Below are 26,027 nucleotides of genomic sequence, written 5' to 3' on the forward strand. Positions count from 1 at the left end.
TTTATAACTAGAATGATGCTGAGTCTCCAAAGGTAAATTCACCAGGCCAATGTGGGAGGGGAGGGAAAGGAGAGGATGGGTAGGATATTCCAGACAGAACAAGCTATGGAAGCAGAGGCTTATGTTGTTTTATTGTTTTTAAGTATACTGTGTATATAATCACAACAACCACCTGCTCATAGAAAAACTTTTCATGTGGAATTAAATAAACCTTCATGTTGACAGTAGTCTTAAGGTGTTTTTTTTGTTTGTTTTGTTTTTTTTTTAAGAGAGACAGGGTCTCACTCTGTCACCCAGGCTGGAGTACATCAGTGTGATCATAGCTCACTGCAACCTCCAACTCCTGAGCTCAAGGGATCATCTGCCTCAGCCTGCTGAGTAGCTAGGACTACAGACACAGGCCACCGTGCCTGGCTAATTTCTTTAATATTTGTTTTTTGTAGAGATGCAGTCTTGCTATGTTGCCCAGGCTGGTCGCAAACCCCTGGGCTCAAGTGATCCTCCTGCCTCAGCCTCCCAAAGCACTGGGAGTACAGATGTGAGCCACCGTGCCTGGCCTTCATTTGTACATACTTTCTAGGTTGTAAATGTAACTTTTAATAATAAAAATTAACATAAACAATAGGTTCATACACAGTAGGATCAAAGAGATGATCTAAATTTTTGATAAAACTAGTGATTTGTAAAAATACCAACCATGTTTGTCATAATGGAACCCCAAAAATGCTGTTAAATGAATGTGTGAGTGACTCCACACATGGATGTAGAGGAAGAGCTCATTCCCTTTCCTCTTGATACAAATCTCTGAATGCTATCCTTAGCATTAATAACTAGGTTTCCCTAAGCCCAAGAAATCGAAAAGAAGATCAAATGGTGACTTAAAGGGACATGATGTAGAAGAGGGAGTTGATCTTTTTTCCAAAAGCTAAGTCTGGGCTAAGTGATTGGCTGCTTTTTTTAAATCACCATGTGGGAGAACTGGAGTGTCTAAATTTAGAATTGTGAAATGGTGAATCCCTCTCACTGACAGTATTCAAGCTCAGTCTGGAAGACCGAAGACCCTCTAACAGGATGCCATGGAGGGGACCTCAGCGTTGGTGTGAAGGAGAGAGGGATTACTTCTAAGATCTGTTGAGATTCTACAATTCTAAAATAGGCTAAATTGATTAAATCATTCAAAAGGAAAGGGATTCATTAATATGAAATTGCCCTAGACCAGTGGTTCTCAAAGTGAGACCCCTGGACCAGTATCAGTATCACTTGGGAACTTGTTAGAAATCTTGGTCCCCAAGACAGACCCTCTAAATCAGAAAGTATGGGGGTGGAGCCCAGCATTCCATGTTTTAACCCACCCTCTGGTTGATTCTGATACTAAATTTGAGAGAACCACTGCCTTTTACCATCTTCACTTTATTCAGTGAAGCTTATATTGTTGGTATGGCATTCTAACAACTATGCTTTACTTAACATTATTCCTGTGTGGTATTAGTCTTACTCTTTCCAAAACAGATTTCAGCATCGTCTCTTACATGACTAGAGTTCTTGTATCTCTTACAGGTGTTGGGAAATCTTCATTAGTCCATCTTCTATGCCAAAATCAAGTACTGGGAAATCCATCATGGACTGTGGGCTGCTCAGTGGATGTCAGAGTATGTGTCTTTTATATTTTAGTTTTTCAATAATTGTACTAAAGATAACTGCTTCTGGTTACATGATCAAATTACAGTACTATGGTCAAGATTAATAGCAATAGCTAGAATTTGTTACATTCATACTGTGTGCCAGGTACTATGCCAGTTGCTTTACATGTCTCTTCTTATTTCACCTTTTTAAAACTGAGATGTGTAGGTGCAGAAACTAAGGCAAAGTCAAGATTTGAACAGTTTGATGCCATAGACTTCAGTTTTAATCACTATGCTATTTATCTAGAGTTCACATAGCATCCTCCGTAAATAATTCTGTCTAAGCTTGTGCTATTAAGACGGCCAGCTTTCAGCTAGAAATATAATGCAAAGGCAAAAGCTCCTGGAGCTTCATGTCTGGGTCATTTGTTCCATCTTGTGTTTAGGAATTAGGTATAGTTTTAATTAAATTAAATATCTTCCCAGATATCATTGGTCCTTGCTAATGCCAGCTAGTTCTGACAAGTCTCTCATCTGCTGGCACACCTCTCTCTTTTATGTTAAGAAACATAGGGAAGGCAACGTAGTTGGCTAGATTGATAGTTATTTTCCTTCTGTTCTTTGAAACTATTGTTCCATAGCTCTGATTTACATTGCTGCTGATTAGAAATCTTCCATCAGCCTAATTATTATTCCTTTTTAAGGTAATTTCTTCTTTGGTTGCTTTAAAAATATTTTTTGTGTTTTTTTAATCTTTGATATTTCGTTGTTTTGCTAACCTGTATCTAGGTGTAGGTTCGTTTTTATTCATCCTATTCAGTAGTAGTCATGGTTCTCATGTCTTTATTCTTCAGAATTTTAAGTCATTATCTGTCTTCCCTCATTTCTTCTATCCCTTCCTCTTGGCTTTCTATGAGATTTTTGTTCTTCATAACTGTTAATATTTCTCCTTGCTGCCTTCTGGATGGTGTACTCATATCTGCCTTCCAGTTAACTAAGAATCTCTTCAATTATATCTAATCTGCTTTTTAATATATCTACACTGTTTTTCATCCCAAGTACCTATACTTTTTAATTTCTAGATGTTCCTTTTAGTTCTTTTTAAAATGTAAAAATTTTCCAAAGTGTCCTGATCCTTCATTATGGTGTCTGTTTTTTTATTTTAATCATTTCTAACATAGTTATTTTTTTCTGGAGGAGAGGTAGCTATGCTTCTTGCTATATATGCTACTCTGCTTCATGGAAATGTATCTCCTTGTATGGCTTGTAATTCTTTAAGATGATCACATCTTCAACAGGATTTTTTTCCTCTCCCTTTGGAAGTGCTGTATGCTATATTGTGAAAGTATCCCTATACAGTGCCTTTTCATTTCTGTCATTGCCAAGACCCTAAGGATTTCAATTTCTCAGCTCAGATAATGTAAATCTAGGTAATGTAAATTCCCCCAGCATCTGATTGCAGCACAGACCTGTAGTTTCCATTTCTTGTGGACCATTTATTTTATCTCTACCTTCTGTCTGAGGCCCCTGACTGAAAGTTTTTGCCATTTCCCTGAGCCTGTGGACAATGTTTTTCCACCTCTCTTTTCACAGGGCAGCTCATCAAAGGTCCAGATTTCAAAAAGGCAACTACAGTCTAGTCTTCATCACTCATCCACATATACTTTTGCCTTGAACGCTGGAAAACAGGTCTGCTATTCCTGGATGGGCATTAAGACTCCAGGCACCAGCCCTGAAGCTATATCTGAATCTATGTCAGTTCCTCTGAACTTAAAAAACTTAAAATCATATCTCACTCTGATTTTAAGTTTTTTCTTCATTTCTAGCATTTGGGGATATTCCTTCCTTTCTCCTAACTTTCTCTTGAGCTAGTCTTCTCTGTCTCTCCTCTGTCTAGTCTTTCTGTCTCAAAATATTTTTATAGCATTTCTATAAGTTTGAAGTAGGAGCTGACCTATTTTGTGTCATTTTGGCCAACCATATTCCTAAATTCAGTGGCAACTTTATTTAGGTTTGGGAGACCCAATAGCAAGTTCTGAACAAATTTTCCCTTTGGATTTTTCTAGCTCCCATTCTGTGAAAGAGCATGACATATTGAAAAGAAACTTAGATTTAAACCCTCACTTCCTGAGTCAATTGCCCTTCACTTCTGAAAGAGTGACCTTAGACTAATCAGTTTACCTCTTTGAGGCATAGTTACATCATCTGGAAAACAGAGGTCAATAATATGTGCTTTATTGAGTCTACAGGTTTGTAGGAAGGATCAGAGAAGCTTAGTAAGAGGGAAGTTATGGTCTAGTGCTTTACAATGTTAAGTTGTAATTGAACTTTAGTCCAATTTTCTGCCCCTTCCCTGCCTTCTGCCCTACTCCTTTTTCCTATCCCCACCCAGCATGCATTCTATTCATGTTGTTCACCTCTTGTCTTGGTTTTCTTTCCTGCTTGTCTTACTGAATTAGCTAAAACTCCAGTACCATGTTGAATAGAAGTGGCACCAACAAGCATCTTTGTTTCATTCCCATCTCATGGGAAATTTCCAGTATAACACTATTTAGTAAAGTATTTGCTAGAGGGTTTTTTATAGGTATATTTGATTAAAGAAATGTCCTTCTATTCCTCTTACAATGAGAGTTTGTATCATGAATGGGTGTCGAATTTACCAGTCACCTCTTCATGATAATCATGATTTTCCTGATTTATTCCATTACTGTGGTAAATTATGTTGATTAATTTTTTTGAATGTTAAACCAACCTTGCAGTCCTGTAAAAACTCTAAATATGCTTCTTAATTTCCAAACATTTGACAATGTTTATTATCTTTTAATGATTGATTTCAGTTACCTTTCATTGTGCTTAGAGAATATACGCTGTATGCTTTCATCCTTTGAAGTTTGTTGAGATTTGCTCCATGTCCAATTTTATGGTCAATTTTGATAAAAATTTCATATTCTCTTGAAAACAAAGTATATTATGTAATCGTTGGGTGCAGTGTTCTAAATATGTGGTAATCATTTTTTAAATCTTCTCCATCTCTATTGGGTGGGGGTTTTTTTTGGTCTGTTTTTTCCATCAATTGCTAAGGAATGAGTAATATAATCTCCAACTATAAGTGTGAATTAGTCTGTTCCTCATTTTATTTCTGTCCATTTTTCATTTATATACTTTGAGATTATATTACTAGATGAGTACTAATTTATGATTGTTTGAACTTCCTAAAGGGTTTAACATTTTATTATTTTAATATGCACCTCCCTATATCTGGTAATACATTGTACCTTGAAGACTATTTTGTCTGATATTAAAATAGTTAAAGCCAACTTATTTTTAGTTAGTGCTTGTGTGGTTTACCTTATTTACATATTTCAACTTTCATACTTTCTGTGTCCTAACATTTATGGGATATCTCTTATAAGTAAGATACACTAAATTTTGTTTTGATGACCAGTCTGACAGTCTTAGTATTTTTATTTGGTTCTTGAGCCTTGCCCCCAGATATTCTGACTTCAGAGTTATGATTGGTGCCCAAGCATCTGCATTTTAAGAAGCATCTTGATGATTCTGTTGTAGGTGAATAATGCCTTGAGAAATACTGGGTAAGGTGTGGAATCAGATCGCCAAGTGGATATAGAAGTGTTTAATGACAGGACTTATAGAACAGAGGGACAAGACTAAGAATGAGATGCTAATAGGAAGCTAGTACATATTAACGATAAGACAAGGAGGGAAGGGAGTATAGCTGATGGTCCAGAGCATCTAAAGAAGACAGATTTTTAATATAAGAGTAGAGGAATAACACACTAGAAGTAGCTTTGGAGAGTAAGCAAGGCATTTCCTATTTTCTGAACTCCAAGGTAATTAGAATTTTGAAAAGTGAACAGCATCTATCTGAGAGGACATAAGAAGTTGTGTTTTCAAGGCAGAAGCAGAGATTTGTTAATAGAATGAGACTGAGGGTAGGATATAATGGAATTTTGTAACCGTGGAGTAAGATTCCAGAAGAAAAGTGGAAATATTTGGAGAAGAAAACAATTAGGAGTTTAATGATGGGTAGAGGAAGCAAAAGCAGTCTGGGAATAAGAATATGAGAGACCAATTAAGGACCCAATATATATAGTAACAGAGGATAACTGGGATATAAATATCTTGAGTATAGCTGGTGGCAAAGTTTCCAAAAGAAACTTTATCTCAGCAGTCCCCTGTATGTGAGAGTGGAGACTTGATTTTGTCTGCAAGGAATGCTTTTGTGCAAAGTCCCAGAGAGCAGGCCAACATGAGATTACTAGTTAGTTCTCAAGACGCTGACCAAGTTTTAGAAGTAATTCCCTTTAGAAACTTCTGCTTTGGGGCCGGGTGCGGTGGGTCACACCTGTAATCCCAGCACCTTGGGAGGCCAAAAGTCATTGGATCACATGAGGTCAGGAGTTCGAGACCAGCCTGGTCAACATGGTGAAATCTCATCTCTACTAAAGATACAAAAATTAGCTGGGCGTGCTGGCACACACCTGTAATCCTAGCTACTCGGGAGGCTGAGGCAGAAGAATCACTTGAATCTAGGAGGCGGAGGTCGCAGTGAGCCGAGATCAGGCCACTGCACTTCAGCCTGGGCAACAGAGCAAGACTCTGTCTCAAAAACAAAACAAAAAGTCAAATGTCATATAATTATGTGACTGGGTTTACTGGAATGAGTGTGGCACTAATTGATTCCTTTAAAGACAGTCTTACCTGAATTGTATTATTGTGGAAGAATGGGACACAGCTGAAAATGACTTGCTTTACTGTTCATTGTATCTTAAGCCAGTTGACTTCTGTCTTTTTTTTTTTTTTTTTTTTGAGATGGAGTTTTGTTCTTGTTGCCCAGGCTGGAGTGCAGTGGTGCGATCTCGGCTTACTACAACCTCCACCTCCCAGGTTCAAGCAATTCTCCTGCCTCAGCCTCCCAAGTAACTGGGATTACAGGCATGTGCCACCACGCCTGGCTAACTTTTTTTGTATTTTGAGTAGAGACAGTGTTTTACAATGTTAGCCAGGCTGGTCTCAAACTCCTGACCTCAGGTGATGCACCCGCCTCGGCCTCCCAACATGCTGGGATTACAGGAGTGAGCCACCATGCCTGGCCACGTCTTCCATTTTTTAGAATAATGCATTGCTTGAGTGACAACATAAGTAAGAGGCATTTTTAAATGATAACCTTAAGGAAAGTTGTCATAGACATGTAAATCACTTTGTTGTTATAATAAAGTGAACAGTTCTTTTCTATAGAAAGAATAACTGAAGCTTATAAAGCCTTTACCTAAATAACTTGGGAGAACACTGTTACCTGTAGCAGCTTTTATATTGCAGTTATAGTGTTTGTTTTAGTGAAACCTGTGAGAAGGGATCTCCAGAATTAGTGTAGATTCATGAATACACACTTCTCAAAACTCTTAGAAACAGTTGCCTCTTTTACTTCAAATCTATTAAGAGCCAACTGAAAATAGAGATGATAGCGGTGATGATGTAATTGTTTAATCTTAAGTACCAGGTGAAGCTAATGAGTTTAATGTATGTGCTCAGTAATTATGAAAATTTTGGATTTAGTATTTAGTACAGAGGTGTTCACAACTGAACTGAAGAGAAAAGAAGGAAAAGTTTTATTTTGTAGTATTCTTCATTCATTCCTGTCTTTAACTTCGCTGCCCCAAGTCTAATGGGAGTAATATAAATGCATGGCTACTCTTAATTATGAAAACAAGACTTAACAAATTTAATCTTTTCACAAATTATAAATAAGCAAATTGATTTGTCATTTCTAGTTCACTTTAATGGTAATTTAACTCTCTAGTTTACACATTTCATACAATTGATATTTATTGAATTCCTCTTTGGACAGCATATCAATATACAGGCACTGGGGAGAAGTTAAAGGAATAGTCTCTGTCTTCACTAAGCATATGAGGTGGGACACTTTTTATTGCTTACTTTGGCTAGGCATCCATTTTCATACTAATTCATTTAATTCTCACAACCCTCTGAGGCAGAAACTATTAGTGCCCCTATTCGTTTGACATAGAAGCAGTTGAAGCGCAGAGGCGCTACATGACTTGTCCTGGATCATATAGTTAGTAAGTTATGGAATTGAGATTCAAACCCAGGCAATCTGCTTCAAGAACCTGTGTTCCTGATCACTACTCTGTACTGCCTCTTGTTCCAGAACAGTATTAAGAAAAAAAAAAATTCTCATACTGTTCAATATAGTAGCCAGTAGCCTCATGTGGCAATTTAAATTGACTAAAATTAAAAATTTAGCTCCTCAGTTAAACAAGCCACATTTCAATTGCTAAGTAGTCACATGTTGCTAATGGTTACTGTATTGGACATTTCATCCACTCTTTCTTTTTTTTATTATTTATTTATTTTTTTATTTTTTTGAAACAGGGTCTCATTTTGTTACCCAGGCTAGGGTGCAGTGGCACCATCTCGGTTCACTGCAACTTCTGCCTCCCAGGCTCAAGAGATTCTTGTGCCTCAGCCTCCCGAGTAGCTGAGATTATAGGCACGTGCCACCATGCCCAGCTAATTTTTGTATTTTTAGTAGAGGCAGGGTTTCACCGTGTTGACCAGGCTGGTCTCAAACTCTTGGCCTCAAGTGATCTGCCTGCCTCAGCCTCCCAATGTGCTGGGATTATAGGCATGAGCCACCACACCCAGCCTGTATTGGACATTTCTATGGCTGTAGAAAATTCCATGGGGACAGCACTGATATAGAAAATAAGTGTTATAATAGTTCAAGAAAGTAAGTGTAAAATTATCCTAGACACTAATGATTGAATGGGTGGCTTGAGTAAGTGGCTAGATGAACTGTCCCCAAGAAGAGGGCCATATTATAGGTGAAAAAGAAGGAAACAATAGTAAGTTCAGTTCCAAACATGGTGAAAGGAGGTATCTGTGAGCTAGCCAACTGGAACTGTCCTGGAAATGAAATGCTAAAGCTCAAAAGACGATTCTGAGTTGGAATCATATTTATAGAAATAATCCTGAACCGCTAGAACTGATTCAATTTCTAAAAGAGAAAATTTAGAAAAAGGTGGGGAGAATCTTGGGATATATTTAGAGAGTTGATGGGAAAAGAGGGGTCAGAGAAAGACTAATCAAAGAAATAAGAGGATAGCCAAAATGAACTACAAGAGCAAAGAGAGAGGAGAACTTCATAGAGGGATTGATTTTTAGTTTGAAACAGTAGCAATATGAGGACTGAGAGAGGAAAATAAAACTGGATATGGTGATGATAAAGTCTCTGCTGACCTATGAAAGTGTAATGGAATATTTGTGGCAGAAACCAAATGATATGACTGGCAGAGAGGAAACAGAGACAGGTTTAAATCAATTTTTCACAAAGTTTAGACATTAAATAAAGGAGCAAATGATTACAGAATGGAAGGGAAAGTGAAGGGCTTTTTAAAAAATAGAAAACATTAAGCTTGACTGAAGGCAAAAGAGCAGTAACCAGCAGGGAAGAGACAGTAGCAGTAACCTTGACACTATTCATTTGTTCATTTGTTCCTTCAGTACATATGTTGCATACTTCCTTGGTATCAGACACTGTGCAAGGAACTGGAAGTATAGCAGTGAATGAGAGAAATTAATTTCTGCTCCTGTGGTATATTCTCCTAGTATGTCTTTTTCACCTTTCTCTCTTTGTTACCAACTCCCTCCTAAGACCTCCTACCTCCCTTCCTCTCTTTAATAATGATTCTGCAGGTACAAATACTGAACCAAACTTATTAGCATCTACAATATCCACTGTTCTTTCTTGATGTGTATCATTTTCTTTCTAAATGTGTTTCTGCATTTTAAAAGTTACAATGAATGAACTCTTCAAATGAAACAAAACCGTATGTACATAGGTCTTAATATTGTTTTCAAGAAAAAGTCAAAAGCTGAATAAATGAGAAGGTCCAAAGTGGCAGCATCGTTGAGGAGTATTCCTTTTTCCATTTGATGATCAGCTGTACTGTTGCTTCCTGTTAAGAAAATCCTTTATTGTATAGCTGTAAGGTCTGCAGTGACTCTAAGTATCAGATCCTCAATGACCTGCTTTAAATATAAAACACACTGAATAGTTATACAGTACAGGCAATAAATGCCTGTAGAGCCTAGACATAAGGAAAAGAGAGTCTTTGGAGATAACTGTGAGTGAGAAAGTCATTGGAGGATTTTGAGCAAAAGGGCATATGATATAACTTGCATTTTAAAAGGATCACTCTAGCTACTGTATGGAAGACAAACAGGGAGGTTGGGGGATGCCTCTAGTAGGGAGATCAGTTAGAGACCATTACATCAATTCAGGCAAGGAGATACAGACTTTGACCTGGGTGGTAATAGTGGAGATAGGGAGAAATGAACAGATTTTTGCCACATTTTTTTAAAGTCAAAGCAACAGAGCTTGTTGACAAATGCAATAATGCAATATGAAAGGAGTCAAAGGAGTTTAGCGTTACCTCCCATCATGTTGGGCTCTCAGTATAGCACCAAAGTACTACTTACTGTGTCGAGAGCAATACTTGTTATAATGTCAGGCTTTCCCTTGGAGATTACTCACACATATGAAAGATGTGATGTCATAACTACAAGCTGTAAGCTACTGATTTAAAGTCATTGGGATTCATTCCACGTGAATTAGGTTAAACTTAGCCAGTATTAATTAAGTTGGAAAGGAAGGAGGACACCTTATCTTCTGATTTCAGAAGGAAACAGGAAAGGATTTGACTAGGAAAGGTAATTTGTAGTAGAGAAGAGTATAGATGAGTGAGTCAGTCTGGCTTGGGAATATGCATAGCCTGAAAGGTGCTGGCTAACAGGTTTGGTACAATGCAAGGCAAAGAGGGTATGCTGCCTAGAAATTTATATTGGATAGTGGCTATTCTCAGAGGAGTTATAGTCTTTTAGAGGAGGCAACATGAAATACTTGAAATAATTTAGAGAAAAAAATGGTGTGCTGCAGTGGTTGCCAAACTTAATCATGTATCAGAATCACCTAGGGAACTTAAAAAAAATATACAGACTTTTGAGCCCCATCCCAGAAGCTTCAAGGACAGTCCAGGAATCTGTATTTTTTAACAAATTTCCTATTGGTTTTGATTTAGTTTGCTCTCGGAACTGTACTGGAGAAACACTGGAATTTGGTAAATAATAAACTGAATATAATAAAAACCTGGAGGATGAGTTATCCAAAATGTATTCATGTATTTAACAAACCTGTCTAAGCATCTAATATATGCTAGATATTATGCTATTTTCTAGGGCTAAAGGATGAATAATACATGGTCCCTGCCCTTACACTCAGAGCCCAGAAGAAGAGATATCAGTAGATAAATAAGACAGTGTGCTTAGTGAAATGATAGAGGTGTGTAGGATGCTATGGAAGCAAATAGGAGGAGTGCAAAACGTGCTCTGGTTGATTTGGGCCCAGAAGGAAGGTAGGATCAGAAAGACTTAACTGAAGTGGCTGAGCTTTTTCATGACAGAAAACTTACTCCTTATAAGACCTCATACTGCTTTTTCTCATTGTTTTGCTTAGAAATCTTGCTAAAACATGTGTTTTTTCTTCTTGGTTTAACTTTTTTATTGCTGACTTGGCATGATCACATATTATAAGTTATTTTTGCCATATAACAAAATAGTGATGCCTTCTATTGTAGTATACAAAATTAATTTCCATTATCCCAAATGGTCCTCAGCTGCTGTGACTGTGCTGTTTTCATTTTTCTGTCATACTGTCTTTGATGTCAGTCTGATAATTGTCTTCTTAATGTTAATGTGGCTGTTTATAGAGTAGCATATTTATTTAAATTTTTCCTTGGCCAAAAGGATTTGGACGAAAAAAATGTGAATAAGTAAAAGTGTAAAGCATTAAGTTGAATGTAGTATGTGAGTTTTAGTGCATTTTATGACATCTGTTTTAACTACTGATTTTGTTTTTTTAATTATGATGTCAAAGCCAGTAGATACTTTAGAAATCACATAATACAACTCTTTCATTTTATAGGCAAAGGAACTGAGGCTCCAAGATACCAAGGATAATCAGTGGCAATCAAGGAGTAGAATCTAGGCCTCCTGATACCAGAATAGTCCCATTCTATAAAAGCAGCAGTTCTTAATGAGGGGGTTACAGCAGAATCATTTGGAGAATTGTTCAAAATATACATGCCTAGTATTTAATCCCAAAGGTCCTGATTCAGTAAGACTGGCATGTATATTTCTTAAAAAAAAAAATTAATTCTTGGAAGATGCCAATGTGTACTCAGGAACCAGCATACTTTAATCTGCTTGCCACATATCATAATTTGTTTCTGAATAGTTATACAGTACAGGCAATAAATGCCTGTAGAGCCTAGACATAAGGAAAAGAGAGTCTTTGGAGATAACTGTGAGTGAGAAAGTCATTGGAGGATTTTGAGCAAAAGGGCATATGATAAAACTTGCATTTTAAAAGGATCACTCTAGCTACTGTATGGAAGACAAACAGGGAGGTTGGGGGATGCCTCTAGTAGGGAGATCAGTTAGAGACCATTACATCAATTCAGGCAAGGAGATACAGACTTTGACCTGGGTGGTAATAGTGGAGATAGGGAGAAATGAACAGATTTTTGCCACATTTTTTTAAAGTCAAAGCAACAGAGCTTGTTGACAAATGCAATAATGCAATATGAAAGGAGTCAAGGATCAGTCTTAAGTTTTTGGCCCAAGTAACTGGAAGAATAAAACTGCCTTTTAGATGAAATTGCCACAAGAACAAGTATTGATAGAAAAGAAAAGAAACTGAAGAACTAAACCTTGAGACACATTAGCAATTAGAAATCAGAGAGAGAAGAAGAACCCAAATGGAAGCTGAAAAGCACTAGCCAATGAGATAGGAAGAAAACTAGAAGAGTGTGATATCCCAGAAGCCAGGTGAAAAAATATTGCAAGACACAAGAAGTGACTAGGTGGATCAAATGGTGGAGTAAAATGAAAACTGTTAATTGACCATTGGAGTTAGCAATGTGGAGGTCATTGGTGACCTTGACAAGGAGTAGTTCATTGGGGTCATTAGGGCATAAGTTTGATAGAAATGAGTTCAAAAGATAATGTGAAGAAAAGAATTACCACTAAGAATAGACAACTCTTTGGAAGACTTTTGCTGTGAAAAGGAAAAGGAAAGTGGCATGGTAGCTGGAAGAGGACTTGAGGTCAAGAGAAGGATTTTTTTTAGATGAGGAAAATTATGCCATGTTTGTATGCTGAGAATTGAATTGTGTGGTGAGGATTATCCAGCTGAGAAGGAAATTTTAATGATATAAGGGAGAGAGGGGAGAACTGGTAGAATTACATCTTTGAGCAAGAAACTGGGGATGGGATCTCATGCATAGAGAGAGGATTTAACCTTAGGGACACAGGCAGCCTAAGAAAACAACAAGAAAGAAAGCAGATTATGTGGGCACAGATGGAGGAAGGTGGATAAATACAGGAAGAACAGGTTGTAGAAGTTCTTTTCTAATTGCTTCTGCAGTAGGAAGCAAAGTTAGTTGTGATTGAGGATGGGGAAGAGATACTGGAAGTTTAAAAAGAATAATAAGTATGAATAGTTATCTGGAAGAGAAAAATGGTAAATTAACTGTGGAATTGATTAAAAGACAGCTCCAAAGGTACACTTAAATTTAGGAAGAATCCATTTATCTTGAATGCGTATTTTTCTGAACTCCACATTCGGTTGCTGGGTTGTAGACATGGAAAAGGGCAAAAGGTAGATATAACCCAGAGTGGAATTTTGTCAGATGAATGCAATATGAGAGAGGGGCAAAGGAGTGACTGTAATGATGGATCATGGAATTTATGCTTAGTTAAGAGGGTGGTAAGGCTTTGGAAGTGGAACAGAGAGCTGTGAAAGATGTTAAGATCAATTAACCAAAAGGTCCTCTGGAGTAGAAATTATTAAAGTATTAAAGAGAGTAAGCTTAAAAGATAAGAAGTAGCGATCAGAAACTCAGAGTAAGATGCTGAAATGCTTTAAACTGGAATAAGGGTACTTACTAGTTTGTTTAGTGGCTATATTATTTTAATTGATTTGTTAGGTTCATGATTACAAAGAAGGAACCCCAGAAGAGAAGACCTACTACATAGAATTATGGGATGTTGGAGGCTCTGTGGGCAGTGCCAGCAGCGTGAAAAGCACAAGAGCAGTATTCTACAACTCTGTAAATGGTAAAGCATTTTTTAATTTCTATCTTATATTAATGGTCTAAGAGTATAGATCATCTGATATGGAATGCCATAGCATGCCAGACTCATCTTAATTTGAGAAAGATGTAATGTACTCACAACCCTTGATTTAAATCTGCATAGTACATTCCAGTTTGTGTTTCTACATTGTAGCCATCTAATTTAATTCAGAACATTGAACCTGTGCTTTGTCTTAAGTGTTTCTATTTATATGATTGTCATAAACTAAATATTGAGAAATAAAATCATATTTTTGATACTTGACATAAAACATGGAACTTAAAATGTTGTCCTCTGGGGGTGCTATCTCTCCAGTGAGTTGACTAAGTACAGTAGGACCATAGGATTCTCATAGTCTTAAGCCAGATATCACAGAGATAGAGGGATTTTGTTCATTTGCCCCTTAGAAAGAGCCCTAAGGCTCTTTCTTAGCTACTTATGAAGAGCTGCTTAAGGGAGTCTTTATGGGTGCAGAAATTTTATCCAGTTATAAATATTCAAATACCTGGAGCAGACTTCCAGATGGAGGTGTGTAATATAGGACATAATTTCCTTTCATAGAGTACCTACTCTATATCAAGAGACTAAACTGCTTATACCTATGATTTGCCAATACAGTTTCTTTCTTAGTCTTCTTAAAAATTCATTTTTAAAATCTGTCTTTACTGTGAAACATAATTCCAACTTCTGTTTGATTAATATACCGAAGGAGTTGGCATTTCCCCCCTGGTAAATGCATAGCCATTAATAGACCTCATTTATGCTGTGCTTAGATCTCACTCAATATTAGGTAAGCGTTACATTTATTCAGTATGTTCATTCCTTATATTCCTCTTTTGATGTCTTCTCATATCATGAGGTGTTGTAGATTCTACAAAAAGACGTACAGAAGGTTCTTTTCACTGGATACATATTATAGGATATAGAATGAGATGTGTCAGTTCAGACTTATATCCTATTTAGCTCAGAATTCTATCTGAAAATGTCACAGTCTTAATAAAGAAACAAAGCATTCATAAATGAGACAAAATACAGTTATAAGATGACCTTAATATATGCCATCATCGTGCAGAAAAGTATATATAATGGTATATATTAATAGAATGCATATAAATAAGAAAAACAATAATAAGACTAGTATAGTGTGAGGTGACCTCTTAGAGAAAGAGAGGGAAGTGAAACCTAGTTTAGACTTATACTTGTATCAGTAAAATTACTTGTCAAAGTAAGATATCTATCTGATCTGGCACAGAGAAGTCTGAATATATAACACCTTCAATGTTTGGGTATTTTTGAGACAGAAGTGTCTTTACTTCTCTCCCTTAAGATTAAGATATATTACCATTTGCCATAACCCTGACTCCTTTCATCTCAGCCCCACCTTGGTTCTTCTAGCACATGTTCTGCAAAGCAAGAACTCTCAGCCCAAATGAAAGAGAAAGAATAGGGGAAAAGGGTACTCAAATGCCCTTAAAAGCTCAAAAGTCTTACCTAAAGATCCTCAATAAAGTTTTCCCTGTCCATCTAATAGCCAACTTAGGCCTTTGTAATCCTTTCACTCCCCCGTCCAAAATTCTCACCTGTAGTTTTGCCATGTTTATAACCTGGGGAAAAGAAAAGGCAGAAAATATATGCCAGTTGTTTGCCCTAAAATGAGATTTTATTCTGCTTACCACTAGTCTTTATGTCTTTACTGTCAGATTACCTGTGTGCAAATTCTGACTTATCATGTGCCCAAGGGCAAGTTACTCAACTTCTCTGAACTTCAGTTTTCTCTTGTGTATAAAGATAATAATAATTCTTGCTTCATAGGACTGTTCTGAAAATTAAATTAGGTAACACATGTAAAGCACAATATTTGGCACATAAGTACTGAATAAATATTAGCTGTGGTCTTTAATGGTAGTTCTTTATTCCTTTTTTTAAATCTATGCCACCGATGCTGATTAAAACCGCTCATTGAGGAAGGAAGAGTGGGTACAGTTGGATATTAGGGCAAGTGTCGGATCTCTATTAGTTTCAGACACCAGAAGAGATGCAGGTTTATCTAAGCTGGCTGGAACAACTCAACTATAGCTTGTACAAGCCCTTTAGTTACACAGATGGCTGTAAAAACTGTAGAAGCCAGCTAATTCTACCTATTCTGCTTTTCTTTTTCAAATTGACACATACCACCTCTTGAAGATGGAGGGATCATTGGTTTCATGTCCTATTCACAATTTGGGTAATATAGAAAAGGGTTGGGAGTTTGAAACCTATAGTGTTTTGACCATAAGATGATATCCTAAATTCTAGTGGGCATCAAAGGTTTTTCTCTTTTGTCTATATCTTGCTGTAATAATTAATTCCTGGATTTACCTTTCTATCTAGGATTTTAATTGATTCTCTTCAGTTGTATTTTATTGTATTTCTGGGCCTCATTACATTTTGTTATTTTTCTCAGTCTATCGAAATCCATGCATGTACTTTCTACTATTCATACTTCTTTACTATTTAATGTCTCCACCCACTCTCTTGTAGTGGCATATTTCTTTTGCTCTCATAACTAAATCTCTTACAGGTAGGAAGCTTACATGACTAAACATTATTCAAAGAACTAGAAAATTAGACATTTGAGTAGATTAGCCTCAGGTGATCTACAGGACACTATTTTGTCAGCTAAAGAATAGCAATTGTATCATATCAGTACTATTTTAGTAGATTTTCATTACTTAGTATTATTTTTAGTGAGTATAAGTAATGAGTATAAATAATACATGTATGTACTGGTATCTATGGCAGTACTATGTACAGTGAAGAAACAACATAGCTTTTTGGATGAATAATTTCATATGTACTTGAAGTAGTTTTGATTCTCTTGATTAATGAAGTGGTTCTACAAGTAGGAACAGGCATGGAGTAGGCACTCAAAAAGTGTTGAATGAAGTAAAGATCTGCTAAAAGTTTAATGGCATTTCGTCAGCCCTTGTAAAATAAAGAGTTATAAAACTGACAGAAAAGTTTATGGCTAATCATTTATAAATATTTGTAGAGGAAATTTTAAAATAGTTGTGTCTGAGTTAGTCATACTAGAATGCTAGATTCATTAAGCAACCTAATGCTTCTATTTACTAAGCTTCATTTGGCCAATTGTGAAATGAAGAGGAATTGTTAAGGGACTAACATTTTTTTCTCTGATTATTTTAGGTATTATTTTCGTACACGACTTAACAAATAAGAAGTCCTCCCAAAACTTGCGTCGTTGGTCATTGGAAGCTCTCAACAGGGATTTGGTGCCCACTGGGGTCTTGGTAACAAATGGGTAAGCCCAGAATTATTTCACAATTGGTTTGAAAGGTTGCAGCAATCACAGGAATGTACTCCCCTGCGTAACACTTTGTAAGATGTTTGATTTGCAAAGATTTTTCTTTCAGTGTATAGATTATCTTTTCCTTTTAACAGTATCTTTCACAAAGCAATAGTTTTAATTTTGATGAAGTCTGATTACTCTTTTTTTCTTCTGTGGATTGTGCTTTTGATATCATGTCTAAGAACTCTTTGCCTAATCCTAGATGATGCAGGTTTTCTCTTATGTTTTCCTCTACAGATTGTATGGTTTTACATTTTTATAGTAAACCATTTATATAAAACATTTTAAGTTTTCTAAGTTTACATTTAGATTCATGATCTGTTTTAAGTTAGTTTTGTACAAGATGTGAGGTTTTGGTTGAGGTTAATGTTTGCATATGAATGTCTAATTATTCCAGCACCATTTATTGAAAAGATATCCTTTCTCCATTGAATTGCTGTTGCTCCTTTGCCAAAAATCAGTTGACCATATTAGTATGAGTCTATTTCTGTACTCTAGTTCTGTTCCATTGATCTATGTGTCTCTCCCTTCACCAGTACTACACTGTCTTGATTATAGTCTTAAAATTGAGCAGTATGATTCCTTCTACTTTATTCTTTTTCATAATTGTTTAGCTATTATAGTTTTGTTTTCCACATAAATTTTGAGAATCAGCTTGTCTATATTGACAAAAATTTTGGTTGGACTTTTATTAGAAATGCATTAAACCTATTGATCACATTGGAGAGAATTAATATCTTTATTCTGTTGCATCTTCCAGTTCATGAACACAATGTATCTCTAAATTTATTTAGATCTTCTTTTATTTCTCTTATCAGCATTTTGTAGCTTTCATCATACAAATCCTGTGCATGTTTTATTAGATTTATACCAAATTATTTAATATTTTTGAAGCTATTATAAATTGTTTTTTGTTTTGTTTTGTTTTGAGACTGAGCCTTGCTCTATTGCCCAGGCTGGAGTGCAGTAGCACGATCTCAGTTCACTGCAACCTTTGTCTCCCAGGTTCAAGCAGTTGTGCCTCAGCCTCCCAAGTAGCTGGGATTACAGGCATGTGCCACTACACCTGGCTGATTTTTGTATTTTTGGCAGAGACAGGGTTTCACCATCTTGGCCAGGCTGATCTCGAACTCCTGATCTCAGGTGATCCACCTGAAAGTGCTGGGTTACAGGCATGAGCCACTGTACCTGGCCATAAATGGTATATTTAAACTTCAGTTTCAAATTGTCCATTGCTAGTATAAAAAAGCAGAATTGATTTTGAGTGCTGACCTGTATCCTGTGACCGGAGTTTTTAGTAAAATCCTTAGGATGCTCTACATAGACAAGTTTATTTTTTCTTTTTCAATCTGTGTGCTTGTTGTCTTATTTCTTGCCTTATCACACTGGCAGCAACTTCCAAAAGGGTACTAACTGGGAGTGATAAGAGTGAATATCTATGTGTTATTCACAATCTTAGGGGGAAAGCAGTCATTTCACTATTAAGTATGATGTAAGCTTTAGGTTTTTTGGTTGACACCATTTATCAGGTTGAGAAAATTTCATTATATCCCTAATTTGCTGATAGTTTTATTAATATCATGAACAGATACTGAATTCTGTCAAAAGCCTTTTCTGCATCAATTGGTATGGACGTGTGGCTGCTTCTTTCGGCTGTTAGTATGGTGGATTACATTCACTGATTTTCAATATTGGTGGATTACATTCACTGATTTTCAAATATTGAACCAGCCTTCCGTTCCTTGGTCATGGTATATTACTCATTTTATATGTTGCTGGATTTGATTTGCTAATATTTTCTTCAGGATTTTTATCCATGACAAGCGTTAGTGTGTAGTTTTCTGTTCTCATAATGTCTTTGACTGGTTTTAGTGTGAGGATAATGTTGGCCCCATAGAATGAATTGGAAGTATTCCTTCCTCTTCTATTTTTTAGGAGAAATTGTGTTATTTCTTCTTTGAAGGTTTGGCAGAATTTACCAAGAGACCATCTGGGCCTGGAGGTTTCTTATTTGAAAGGTTTTTAACCACAAAATCAACTTCTTTAGTAATAGGATTGTTCAAGTTATCTATTTCATCTTGGATGAGTTTTGGTAGTTTGTGATTTTCAAGGAATTCATCTATTTCATTAAATTTTTGAATTTATATCAATAGAGTTGTTTATAGTATTTGTTTATAGGCCTTTTGATAGTTTCACGGTTTGTAGTGATATGACCTTTTTCATTCTGATTTTGGTATTTTATGTTTCTCTTTTTCTTGTCAGACTTGTAGAGGTTTATCAATTGTATTGATTTTTTTTTTCCAAAGAAGCAACCTTTGGCTTCATTGATTTTTCTCTATTGTTTTTCCGTATAGAGTTTAATTGATTTCTGCTCTTATTTCTTTCCTACTGCTTGCTTTTGCTTTATTTTGTTCTCTCTTTATAGCTTCTTAGATTACTGATTGGATACCTTGCATTTTTGCTAATGCAAGCATTTTAATGCTATAAATTTCCCTCTAAACACTGCTTTAGCTGCATCCTGCAAATGTTTGAATGTTTTACTTTTATTTTCATTTAGTTCACAATATTTTCTAATACTTCTTGAGATTTTCCCATCGGCTGTTTAGAAATGTGTTATTTAGTTTCCATGTATTTAGAGGCTTTCAAGTTATTCTTTACTATTGACTTCTAGCTTAATTTTATCATGATCTAAGAGCATACTTTATATGGTTTCACTTATTTTATATTTGTGCAACACCCAGTATGTGACTTGGGTGTTATCTCTGTTGTTTCAGTTTTCAGTGTCTTTGGAATGCTAAGGAGGATCAAATCCATGCATGCACAGCTTTGACAATGAGCTCAGGCATTCATGAACTACTTCATGGGGTTGCTTTCTCACACTTTACCCTCTCTGCAGTCTCTGCCATACTTTGTGATTTGCTGGGGCTCCCTTTTTTGGTCCCCAAGCCAAATTTTCTCATGCACTTGCACAACTGCACCTATGTCCCCAGGGCCAAGTAGTAGAAGGACAAAGAATAAAAGCAATGGGAATTTGCCCCACCATCTTGAGATCCAGTTCTGTCAATCGGAAAAATTTCCCTTCCTCTGTACTCATAAGCAGGGGTTCCCAACCCCTGGTCCATGGCCTGTTAGGAACCAGGCCACACAGTGAGAGGTGGGTGGCAGGTTAGTGGGCATTACCACCTCCTGTCAGATCGACAGAGGCGTTAGATTCTCATAGGAGCATGAATCCTATTGTGAACTGTGCGTGTGAGGGATCTAGGTTGCAGGCTCCTTATGAGAATCTAATGCCTGGTGATCTGAGGTGGAACAGCTTCATCCTGAAACACCTGTCCATGGAAAAATTGTCTTCCATGAAACCAGTCCCTGGTACCAACAAGGTTGGGGACTGTTGTTGCTTTTGAGCATTCTGCTTGTGTTACCGCCTTTGCCACAACTATCATGAAATTGCTCAGAGGCTGGCTTACAACAGAAGGAAAAATATTGTATTTCTACGCTATCTCCAAGTATTCGGGAGCCCCCTTTCTTGTTTCATGAGCCAGAACTGCAGGCCGCCTTCTGGAGTTTTCTGTTCGCACTTCTGAGTTTTAAGCTGAGTTGCATTCAGACAAGGGGATATGGAAGGGAACTGCTAATTCAATGGTTCTTCACGTTGCGGTCTTCCTCAAGATGCTCACTATGAATTTTTCAGAGTCTTCAAATAGCCACTTCATGCATCCTGTCCAGGTTTTTTAGCTGCATTCACTGGGAAAGACAAAATAGAGTTTGCTTATTCTGTCTTACCTAGAACAGAACCCCATTTTCTATTTTTTGATTGAAGCAAGTCTTTCAAAGACTTTGTTTTCTGTGTGGAAGTCTAATTGTTATGTGAAACCTAAATGTAATATAAGTTTGAGTATATATATGTAGATTCCTGCAATACCTAATAAAGAATAAGCACAACTAATTTAAAACCTATATTTCAAAGCCTAGTTGATATTTCTGGTTTCCTATCTCAATTCCTTTCATCACTGATGTCTTCATTAACCTAGCTTGTTCTCTATTTTCTACTAAAATTTCTACTTAAGAAACTTATCTTTAAATTTAGGATTAGGAGACAGCATATTCATATCAGAATGAAATCTGTATTTATGTGAGGGAATTCAGTAAAAATTCTGTACCCATTTGCATTTTGACAGTACAGCTTCATTTTGATCCTATAGATAAACCTGCAAATGTATAAAACAACCTTAATACATTGGTGTGCTTTGTTGGTGCATTATTTTTTAGCATCAAAAGATTTGGAAGCAACCCTAGTGTCCGAGCAACAAAAGATTCATAGACTAAATAATGACATATCCACATACTGGAGTAGTATTCAACATTTGAAAAATAATCAGGAAGATCTCTATGAACTAAATTAGAAAGATCTACAAAGGGTACATTATTAGGTTTAACAAATCAAAATGCAGAGAATATATATCATATACCTTCTATTGTGTAAGAAAGGAAAGAAATAAGAATATATATTTATATTTGGATAAAGAATCAGTGAAAAGATAAATAAGAAACTAACAAAAATGATAACCTATAGGGGGCCAGGGGAAATGGGTGGATGGGTGCAGTGGTAGGAGCAAGACTGCTTAGCATATATATCTTTTATATCAGATTGAGTTTTTAGCCATATTTAAACAATTTAGATAAATGTTATGTGGTTTTTACCACAATAAATTTTAATTTTTTATTATAGAAAATTTTAAACGTATGTAAATACGAAGAATGGAAAATGAACTCCCATATACCTGTCACCTAGTTTCAACAATTATCAACATATAGCCAGTCTTGTTTCATCCATATCTCTACCTGCTTTCTATCTTCTCCCACTCTCAACTGGATTATTTTGAACCAAATGTTAAAACATCCTATCACTTCATCCATATATACTTCAAAACATAAGGGCTTTTTTTTTTTTTAACATGACAGCATATAATTATCATAGCCAAAACTTTAATAATAATTCTTTAATAACCAAATATTATTTTAATTTCCCCAATTGTCTCATAAATGTTGTAGTTGATTTTTTTGAAACAGTATCTAAATAAAGTCCTCTGATTGTATTTCATTTCTTAAGAGTCAAATCTTAGGTTCTCCCTTCTTAGTTGTTTTTTTTCCAACCTCCTAGCAGTTTATTTGTAGAAGATGGCTGTTTGTCTTGTACAGTTTCCTATATTCTGGATTTGCTGATTGTCTCCCTGTATTGTCTTTTAAACTTGTTTCTCTGAATTCTAAATCTTCTCTAAAGTAATAATTAAATACAGTGATCTGAAAGATGCAAGTTTTTTGTCTTTATTTTTCCACCCAGTATTACGCATATAATATGATACATGGCTGTGTGTCTCTCTGTGATGTTAAGGAGTTATCAGCCTTATCCATCCATGATAAAGTCCTTCAGAAGGTTACCAGAAAAGATTTCAAGATTAAATTTTATATTGGATGCTGCAAGATTTTATGAAAAAGATAAAAGGAAACCTAAAAAGAGAAATAAGAGAGCAAACTATATATGTATGCTTTATATGTGTCAATGTGCAAGGAATTGTGCAAGACTATGTGAGAGATGTATGTACATCAAAGATGGTATTTGATAGAAGATATGCAAAAATTTGTATGTGAGACAGAAGGAAACAGTCCTAAACAAAAGACACGCTCAAAACTTTATTCCCTAACAAAGCGAATTGCAGCTTTGAACCATGTCTCTTTAATTAGGGTTGCTGTTGGTATGAATAATCAAAGGTCTTGATCATGCTATTATTGACTTTGATGCAATAAATAGAATGGTAATATTTTTGTGAGATGGGAGGTTATATATTTAAAACAGTTGTGTTCTGAGGCTGAACAGTTTGTTGAGGCTCTGTAAGATTATTGTGAAGGACATAAATACTTAGTAACTTTCCCCCTTACCCCAATTTAGAATTTCTCTAAGAGAAAGAAAAGGTAGTGTTAAAGGAAGAAAAAAAGCTTTGCTCAACTGGGTTATAGTGATTGGATTATGCAATATTGATTTACTGTCATAAATTGTGCACAACCAGATTTTGCTGACTGTTGTAAATTGAGCTTATGACGTGTCAGAAATCCAAATCTGCTTTATTTCTAATATGTGAGTAGAATTTAAATTAATTCAACAGCAATGGCCTCTGTGTTCTTTTCAGTAATGAAAAGTTTAATTTACATCACCACTCTGTTCTTTGGATAAATAATTTTTTTAGGCCGGGCGCGGTGGCTCACGCCTGTAATCCCAGCACTTTGGGAGGCCGAGGCGGGCGGATCACAAGGTCAGGAGATCGAGACCACGGTGAAACCCCGTCTCTACTAAAAATATAAAAAATTAGCCGGGCGCGGTTGTGGGCGCCTGTAGTCCCAGCTACTCGGGAGGCTGAGGCAGGAGAATGGCGTGAACCCGGGAGGCGGAGCTTGCAGTGAGCCGAGATCGCGCCACTGCACTCCAGCCTGGGCTGGGCGACAGAGCAAGACTCCATCTCAAAAAAAAAAAAAATAATAATAATAATAATAATAATAATTTTTTTAAAAAATAAGGATTATAATAGCCAGTGATCCAAGGCCACTAACCCTAAGTGATTCTTATTGCCCGTCCTCTATCTCCCATGGCTCTCATTTCAGGAAACAACTACTTGGTACTAAGTTCTTTCCTTTTACTATTCATTTTGCATTTCAGCTGTTTCCTTCCATTTCCATGTGTTTAACCCACCTTTCTCAGGCTATAGTATCACCTATATTTGATTTATTCTGGGTTTCAGCTTCCTTATTTCTATTTTCTTATTCTTCTTATTTCTTTACTATTCAGACAGAAATGTGTATTGTAGATACAGAGCTAATGCATACCCCAAAAGGTACCCAAGAAGCTTGCCATTTTGTCTTGCAGCACACCATGCTAGGCTTTTGGGTTTTCTCTACACAGAGACTTAAATCCACTCTCTGCTTCTACTCTGAAACATTCCTGAGTTGTTATGTTAGCCTTAGAAGACAGAGCTACATTGGAAGTCAAGTCCACTGACTATAATATACTTGATGGGCACTTAGTTGTTCAATTATTCAGTATTATTCAACATTCAATAAAAACATGGGACCAAATTTTGAGAAGTTAGATGAATAGCTGGAATTTGATAGATGATGAGGATGGATTGATAAAAGAACAAGTAGATGGAAGAAGTTGGAAGGAAAGTGGATTTATAGGTGAAGGCAGCAAAAATCAGTTAATTTTCAGTAAAATAGTTTAAGTTAGTTGCATTTAAATATTACACATCTACATCAGAAAGGTAAATTCTCTTCACCTCTTCATTATTATTTATCACAGGGATTATGATCGAGAACAGTTTGCTGATAACCAAATACCGCTGTTGGTAATAGGGACTAAGCTGGACCAGATTCATGAAACAAAGCGCCATGAAGTTTTAACTAGGACTGCTTTCCTGGCTGAGGATTTCAATCCAGAAGAAATTAATTTGGTGTGTATTTTCACTAATGCATGCTTGTATTATTATCACGTAAAGACAAAACTAAAGACATGTTCAAATTATATATTCTAGTGAAAGAAACTTTATACTTGAAATCAGGCTTTTTGGATTCTAGTCCAAAATGTAGTCAAGATTGGAATCAACATATCTAGACTGAGAGATGTGCACAGTCACTTCAGCCTTTTATGTTGATCTGTTGGAATGTTCCAACTTTATTCTATGAATAATTTAAATCATGGGCTTCTTTTTTTGAGACAGTCTCGCTCTGTCGCCCAGACTGGAGTGCAGTGGCGTGATCTCAGCTCACTGCAAACTCTACCTACTGGGTTCAAGCAATTATCATGCCTAGGCCACCCGAGTAGCTAGGTTTACAGGCATATACCACCATGTCCAGCTAATTTTTAAAATATTTTTAGTAGTGATGGGGTTTTGCCATGTTGCCCAGGCTAGTCTTGAACTCCTGACTGCCAGGGATTTGCCCGCCTTGACCTCCCAAAGTGCTGGGATTACAGGCGTGAGCCACTGCACCTGGTCCATGGACTTTTTCTTGAGAAAGTTTTTAAAAATCACACCAAAATTAAAATAAATTGATTAAAGTGGCATTATAAGTTTATTATTATTGCTTGTAAAAAGCCTCTTAGCTTCTTAAACTACAAATTTTACCTTAAAGGGCAACCTAACAGATACATGAAAAAATTACAAACTTTAAACTAGGAGTGCTTCATAAGGACTAATTTATGTATACTTATGCATATATAGAGGATTGAGTCCCTTGATAAGATAACTAGCTCAATTAGAACTGAGTGCTTAAAAAAGCTAAGAAATGGTTGTCATGTAAGCCTGTTAGGATCCCAGAAAAAGATCCTGGCCAGCAACTTCAGTCATGGTCATGTTGTTCACAAATAGGATTTCTGCAACTGTGCACTGGCATTCCAGAAATGCAGTGGTGGTGGTGCAATAGTACTAGTGACCAACATTTGTTGAGCACTTAGGGGTTGAAAACTGTTTTAGTTATTTACATATATGATCTCACATGCATCATCTTCACAATCAACTCTATAAGACAGATACTATTACTGTCCTCTTCTTAATGATGAAGACAAGAAGGAGAGAGGTAACAAGACCAAGGAAGGTTACCCAGGTCAAATGGGGTATTCAGATTCAGAGCCTGTGCTCTACAGTTAAGCCTCTTTTCCACTTAATTAATCCTTCAACTCACCTTGAGAATTTGGCGGCTGAAAAATCTCCTAGAAATCATCTAGACCAACAGTTACCCAAATCGGATTGTGTATTTATATTACCAATAGTACC

At 36.3% G+C, this 26,027-nt stretch overlaps 1 protein-coding gene across 2 annotated transcripts in view; it reads left to right on the forward strand.

Annotated features, from left to right (window-relative positions):
* LOC105470314 (RAB, member of RAS oncogene family like 3) overlaps positions 1-26,027 on the forward strand; it is a 39,671-nt gene that overhangs the window by 4,178 nt on the left and 9,466 nt on the right. The window contains exons 2-6 of one of the 2 annotated variants that reach the window (XM_011722174.2): positions 1,558-1,649; positions 3,216-3,311; positions 13,712-13,841; positions 17,046-17,160; positions 24,557-24,707. In XM_011722174.2, coding sequence (XP_011720476.1) covers positions 1,558-1,649; positions 3,216-3,311; positions 13,712-13,841; positions 17,046-17,160; positions 24,557-24,707 — 584 coding nt within the window. The remainder of the gene's footprint in view (positions 1-1,557; positions 1,650-3,215; positions 3,312-13,711; positions 13,842-17,045; positions 17,161-24,556; positions 24,708-26,027) is intronic. The other variant, XM_011722175.2, reaches the window with a different exon arrangement.

This window comes from Macaca nemestrina, chromosome 2, assembly GCF_043159975.1.
Source record: "Macaca nemestrina isolate mMacNem1 chromosome 2, mMacNem.hap1, whole genome shotgun sequence".
NCBI lineage: Eukaryota > Metazoa > Chordata > Mammalia > Primates > Cercopithecidae > Macaca > Macaca nemestrina.